This window comes from Curcuma longa, unplaced genomic scaffold (assembly GCF_044706935.1).
Source record: "Curcuma longa cultivar G26 ecotype Majalengka, Jawa Barat unplaced genomic scaffold, ITB_CL_G26_1.1 contig_27305, whole genome shotgun sequence".
NCBI classification, from domain to species: Eukaryota; Viridiplantae; Streptophyta; class Magnoliopsida; order Zingiberales; family Zingiberaceae; genus Curcuma; species Curcuma longa.
Window position 1 is genome coordinate 1 of NW_027433381.1, and position 7,501 is coordinate 7,501.

A 7,501-nucleotide genomic window follows, 5' to 3' on the forward strand; every position below is an offset into this window, starting at 1 on the left:
CAGATAAAGCTAATTATAATGATAAAATATGGTACATCTCATTCATAGTGTAAGTTGTATATATTTATACTTTGCTATGCCTGTTGCTGCTTGCCAACCTTCCATGGTACATACATTTTGTTGAATCCCTACCAACTAGTATAGTTGATTTTGACTTAGCGAGGTTGAAGAAATTATCATTCCTTGTTGCAGGTGTCATGCCATGCCTATTGTTCTGGAGACTGATTGTGCATGCTAGTTAGCAGGTATAATCATTACCCAGGATGGTTATCATAGTGCTACTCAAAAATTTTATTGAATTGACATTTTAATTGCTAGATTTATATTTGGAGGTAAATAAATTAAGTGGAATGGTATTTATTAATAGATTTGAGTTGATCTCAACATGATCTGAAAGTGCGAGTGTCAATATGACGCAATGAAACTGAACCATTTAGAACGTAGACAAAATTCTGGCAAAGATGCTTTAAAAACCTTGATGCATAGTAAAGATATAGTTGTGTACATGGATTGTGTTCGTGACACAAATATTAAATGTATGATTTTATATACCTCTTGCAAAAATAATAAAACAACATCATGAAAAATGTGCAAACTCTTTTTGACACTACTTAACGAACCACCTAGTTACCTGCACCTTATAAGTACACTAGTGGTATCCAAAAGAATTGAACAAGAATATTTGAAACTCACAAAAGAGAAGGATCTAGATAGAAAAACAAGATGCACTTTCATTTTGTCCATTCTGCTGCATTACTAGAGAAATGCACTTGTTTATATAATTAAAGCATTATCAAATTGCACATACATGTATCCTACATACAATATCATATGGCTCGATAGAATCAAGATAATTAGTAGTTTTTAATATAATAATCTGTACCACAGAGTCGAGCATCTCCAATAGAAAAAATTTTCCACTTGAAATTGCATCATTCTTTTCCCTGCCCCTATCCTCTAAAGTAAAATTTGCAAGCTTGTAGAAGAGAGCAGCAACAGAAGCACGAGCATACATCTCAGTATTAATAAACACCTGAACAGTGCAAAATCATCAAATTGGACGTGAAACTATTGTATAGAGAAATCAGGATTATTATTCAATAAAGAATCAATGTCTATTTCATTCTAAGTTGTGTGCATGTGTACCTGCAAGGGACATGTTAAAGAAATTATTAAAAAAACAGCATGAGAATGCAAAAAATGGAAAATTCATTTCATTCAAGAATGTTATATTCTGAATAGTTTTGCTGATTCATCTTGCTTTAGGAATTTAAAGAATGTCAAATTAAGGCAGAACATAAGATGTTAAGGGCTTATTTGTTGTTAATTACTTAATTGGACCAAATTTGGGTCTAATTGGTCTAATTATAATTTTTGTGGAGTCTCCTTATGAGTAAAGTAAATTGCTAGGGTTTAAATTGAACTCAAATTAGATTTAAAACAGGTGCGTTTGGGTTGAATCAAATCCAAACCAATTAAATTTGAGCTGAACCAGTCTGCTTGTAAATTTATGTAACTGGCTGGGTTCAGTGATAAAATATGGCTTCTTCCTGATTTTTATGGATTCCAAGTGATTTTCATTCCCATTCACAAGTCCCTGTCCTTTATTACGATTCTCTGCTCCCTCCCTAGATAAGCCAAAAAAATGGCCTCCCCTTGCATTGTTTGTCTGCAAGCTATTCACCTGCCTCCACCCACTTGTGCATGAGTAGTGTTTCTTGCTCCCTCTCATTTTGACAAGTGCAACCATGCAACCTTCTCCGGTTTTCTCACTGAGAACCAATGCAACACCTCTTCAGGCCAACAGCAATGGTGTCTCTGAGTGATGACCAGCGGCCATGAAATCCAGAGCCTCCCCCTTCATCAGCAAGCTGCACATGAACAGAATAACAATCTCTTCTTCCTCCATCGACTGCGGGCAACAAGCAGCCTCGACCTCAGGTCCAGGCCTTGTCTTCTTATTTACACTTGACCCATGGGGATCTCATGTTTATGAGTCGACAGGATTCATTTTCTCTTTATTGTTAAGGACACATAAAGACTCTTCTATGTTTATGAATATGGCAAACCTTTGGCAAGATTGCTCAGCTACTACAATGAGAGAACGCTGAGCATCAACTTTCACTCATCGCTTGATATATGTATCTTTTTATTTTCAATGTTTTGGAGGATTTAACTGGGTGGAATTAGATTGAACTTTGAGCCTGCAAGAATGTTCTTAGGATTCAGTTTGGGCTTGATTTGCATCAAATATGTACTCAAATTCAAGATTTAAAAACTCGTGTTGGTGTAATCGTGCCTCAAATGGTCCATTGTGACCTTGAATTTTAATATTTGAGCAAAGGGTTTAAGTTAGGCCTTCCCTATTTGATATGTGTTTGAATGTGAAGGAATTTGTAAGAACACACATGGAGTTTGAAGAGTTTATGACTCGACAAGGTCAAGCAATGGATGTTGGCTTGGAGTGGCCAAGGTGGCACGCTCAGTGACATGAAGGTTCGTTGAGATCGGAGAAGGATGGTATGGGGCATCCAAAGAACCGCAAGACATGGAGCACTAAGGAAATGTTGGAGCAGATTGGAGCAATGACCTAGAACGGCCACGTTAGCAACTTGACAGCTTGAGGTTCGAATGATCGGTGAAGATTGCATCACGCAAACTGAGGGACCATCGGACAAGGAGCATCAAAGCATCAAAGACGACAGTCGATGAAGGCGAACTTTGTAGTGACTAGGTGAGGGGTGGTATGTGAAGGAATTGAGAGTTGGTGCGCATACAAGGGACTAAATAACCTGACGGGAGATAGACAAGGGGCGAAGTCAAACTACGATCGTATATTTTTGGTGAGTTGTGAATGTTAAGTGACCTATATCTATAGGGAAAAGGGTAGAATTCAACATAGGCGAACTCTCCAATTAAGTGATATTGGAGATCAACCTATTGGTGGTTGGGAAACACAATAGCCAAAAGTGCTTTGGGATTTTTAGTTTGAGCAATCGACTGATGATGAACATCAATAAACTAGTGGAGTACTCAATTAGGGTAGTGAACTAGATACAAGGAGTCATCGAACAAAATAATTTTATTCGTGACTAAGTAAATTAATGGCATCAGTCGATTGTTGTTAAGTTACTAGTTGATCGATTGTTAAAATGGAAAGTAGAAAGGAGTCATTATTGTGTAACAACGATTGGATAGTGATGGAGCAATCGATCAACGGTGCAAGGGATATAAGACAACAAGAGATGTTAGAGGATTGAAGGTTATAAAAGAAGAGCTCATTGGAAGCATCAAGGATAGAGAATAAAAAGGTTGGTTAGATCTTGTTAGATCATCTCCTATGTAATAAAGCTTTCATCATAATTCCTTTGAGATCTTATAATTGTAAGAGGTTTCTCCACATCGGGTAGTTGACCTAGAAAAAGAAAGATAGTGTTGCTTTCTAGAAGTAATCCACTAACAGATCATAGGTCATGAAGTAGCAGCTAAAGGGTTACAAACCATGTTAAGCAAATGTATTAACGGTTTGTTAAGTGTGATTGCTTAACTATTTTTATTTCCATTGCTTTAATCATTTTGTGACCTTGCTATCAAGAGCAAAGTAGTTAGAATCACATTTGCCAGTTAGCGATCACTATTCAACCCCTATAGCTCGGTCATCCAGTCCAAACCTCTCAAATCGTGTCGGAGTTTTGGGTCCTCAACTAAAATGATACGATTTCAATATCATATTATGTCCTGCTAGTATAATCTGAATACTTAATTAATATATGTAATTTTTAATTAACTTTTTATTATAATTATTTATTATTAATAATTAATTATATTGAAAGCCTAAGCCAAAGAAGCATTCATTGTTCATGGTGTAATTTTATTTCAAATGAACTGAAATTTTTATAAGTTAATATAACTATATTTGAAATTAATTTATGAGTATTTCATTATAACATCAAAAATCACTTTATATTTATATTTTAATTCATAAAGCCTAAATAAAATATCTATTGGTTGCAATGAAATAATTTAAAATTTTATTATTTAATTGTAATTCGATTTTGTTTCATCCACCTAACGTGGACAAAAAATAAAAAATTCAAAATTTTTAAAATTTTAGGATCTAAAAAATTATATTTTAGGTTTCATCTAATTTTAAATATCGTATTTAAATTTATTTAATTTAATAAGTATGAAATTTCTAAAAATTAAACATATGAAACTGATTTCAACTTGAATTAATTAAATTTGCAATTTTCATAATCAAGATTCTTTTAATAAAATCACATCCAAAATTGAAACTAGATTTTTATAAAAATAAATAAATTTATTTGATGAGTTCACAATACTAATACAATGAATTTAAAATTATGGGTGAAATATATGAATTTTTTAAATTTAATCAAACTCAAGTTATCCATTGAAGACCAAATAAGAGGTATGAGAAGACATAAATGAGGACAAGAAGTCAGGCATAAATTTTGTCATATTCAAATTTTTTGTATTTTAAATTAATTTTAGAAAATTTTAGATAACCAAATAAGTTAAATTAAATTCATAATTGAGTGGAAATTAATTTAAGTTAAATAATGCTAACATATGTAAACTTAGTCAACCATGTACTCGGTCAGTAGTTAATGTGGCCCAGAGACAAACAGTGATAAAGATCAAATCTTGAAATTTATTCAAGCTGGTCGACTGAAGTAGCAAACCTCGTCAACCATTTGCTTTGAATAGCAACACTTATCCAATTTAATCGGCCAGTGCAAAGTGGTCAACAATATAACTATGTCACCAAGCGATCCAAATAAAGTGGTGCATGTGGCAGCCACTTTAGTCAACCAAGATGCAAAAAGTGGTTGACTAGATGTGTTGGTTGACTAGAATACTAAAGTTAGTCGATAACTATTGTTGCAAATAATGATTGAATCTCTAGGTTTGGATGACCTGATTGGACAACTTGATTGACCAACTCTTAACAAACAACACCTATAAATAGAGGCATGTGTTCCTCAACTAAAACTTTATTATCAATCAAGCTATCAACTAACAAGCAAATTTTTATCGTAGAATTCAAACTTCAGAAGTAGAATAAACTTTAAATGGGATACAAAATGGAAAAGCAATTAGACTAAATAATATTCTGATAGATGTATGGAAGTACCTAGGGAAATAAGGTATTAAATGGCTTACAAAGTTGTTTAACCTAATATTGAAAACTAAAAAATATCCGATCAATGGAGAGTAAGTACCCTAGTTCCCTTATACAAGAATAAAGGAGATGTACAAAATTTTACAAGCTATAAGGGTATTAAATTAATAAATCATACCATAAAATTTTGAGAAAGAGTAATAAAAAAAACTAAGGAAACTATAGTGACTGAAAATCAATTTGGATTTACACTTGAAAGGTCGAATATAGAAGCTATACATCTTTTCAGACAACTAATTAAAAGTATCAGAAATAGAAGCAAGACTTACTTATGGTATTCGTCGACCTAAAAAATATTTATGATAAGTTCCAAGGAAAATCATATGGAAAATTCTAGAAAAAAGATGTATTAGCATAACGTATATTGAACTAATTAAGGATATGTATGAAGATATAATGATAACAGTGAAAACTTCAAGCGGATTAACAGAAGAGTTTTCCATAAAAATAGGATTATATCAAGGATCAAGAATTTGATCATGATTGCAAATTTGCAATATAATTTTTTTTGTTGAAACTATCTTTCCTTTATTATTTTCAAATTTCATTCTCCAAAAAAGGAATTTAGAAATTGAAAAGAAAAAAAAAATCCATAAACAAAAATAGTTTCCAATTTTTATCAACAAACACACCATAATTTCTCCTTGGAATTCTATATGATGAAGTGTGACCAATCATTGTTGCAAAAACTAGGTCATGTCAATTGACACCTAAAAGGGGGAGCAAGAGGGGAAAAAATATGAAGAAATAGAGACAAAAGAAAGAAAAAAAAAAGCATAAGGAAACCTAGGGTTGTGCCAGGACCTAGACTATTCTTCTCATCCAATAGCTTGCATATTGTCATTTATTGGCACCCTTGTGTTGAGATCCCTACCCTATGGTTCGGTTTTGATGGGGTACCACCATGTTGCCACTACCTCATCGCCAATTTAGGTCACAATGAGCCAGTAGAATGGCAAGTGCTACGTATTTTAAGCAGCAGGAAGAGAGTTTCAATTTCATGCACTCTCCATCGTATCTTAAATTCTTCTCTTTTAGAATAATTACAAAGAGTTGAACAGACATGCAAAAGAACCTCAGCGTCCCAGATATCCATAATAAAGAACTATTAATCCAATAAGTATTACATTGCAAACAATGTCCAGATTCTGCACAAAATAGGAATACCTCTGTGAATTCTTGATCAGGACTTTGAGCAAGTATAGAAACCTCAATTTCAGCTTCATGATTTTCAGACAGCTCTGCCTCAAAATCCTCATCAAAGGCCACTGCAAAAAGAAAAATATTTAGAAGGACAATGGGGCAAACTTTTGCACTATCCTCGAAGAAAAACAAAATAGTTGAATCAGCAAATGCAGTGGGGAAAAATACACCAGAGCCATATAGTGTCAGCAACTTCAACTCTTTTATGTAATATTTAATTGTTGCCGGATACAACAGCCACAGTCCTGTTAAGTGTAAAGCTGCAAGTCGAATGGTACGGGGACTTCTTTTGCCATCATTAAGAAGTTTTTCAATGAACTGTAAGATAACAGGAAATTAAGTTAATAAATGATTTTGGCAGCGGATTATTAATGACATAATATATCAGGAAAAAGGAACAAAAACAGAAAAAGAATTCCCTATTCCATTCTAATTAACATGCTAACATCAGTAAGAACTGATGGATGACCATGAATAAACAAACAGCAGCAGAAAATGGAAATGACTGACTAATTAACCCTTCCATAAAATGAGTAGCTAAGCTAAAATCAAACAGCAGAGTATGTGCAATTAAGATATAAACATCATATTTATATATTAAAACTACTCTTGAATAGAATTTCCAACCATAAACAACCATCATCAAACTTCTTGAGAACTATATTGCAATCTTCACAAAACTGTGTCTAAAGAATATTTTATGTGGAAGAAAAGGAGAAAAAGTTTAACGCTACTACAAAATATTTAAAGTATCTAGACACAACACAAGGACATCCTATCCATAGGAATCTGTCTTTGTGATTGTCGGGTTCTCATTTATATCAATGCAGGAAAACATTTAGGTTTACAAGTGCAAGCAGTATATAAATTATGCAGTTCATGGATGTCAGAAGAGAAAATGAGAAAGAGAAACTTGAATCTAATATGTGAAATGTCCACATTTTGTATAGCAGACTCCAATACCTAGGTAATGAATGTGATCAAGTAAACATTGAAGGAATATTGAGAATCCAGAACTAATGAGGTGAAAAAAAAGGACTCAGTTTTACTCAATTCTGCTAACATCATGCAGATGTGGGATAGAGGATATAT

At 33.3% G+C, this 7,501-nt stretch overlaps 1 protein-coding gene across 1 annotated transcript; it reads right to left on the reverse strand.

The window, feature by feature from the left end:
- Window positions 1-883: 883 nt before the first annotated feature.
- Window positions 884-6,727, reverse strand: LOC141819013 (uncharacterized; the record flags this gene model as incomplete). Its single annotated transcript, XM_074706400.1, has 3 exons — window positions 884-1,033; window positions 6,374-6,474; window positions 6,580-6,727. Coding segments are annotated over 3 exons (399 nt in total), but the record flags the coding sequence as incomplete, so codon positions are not given.
- Window positions 6,728-7,501: the final 774 nt, after the last annotated feature.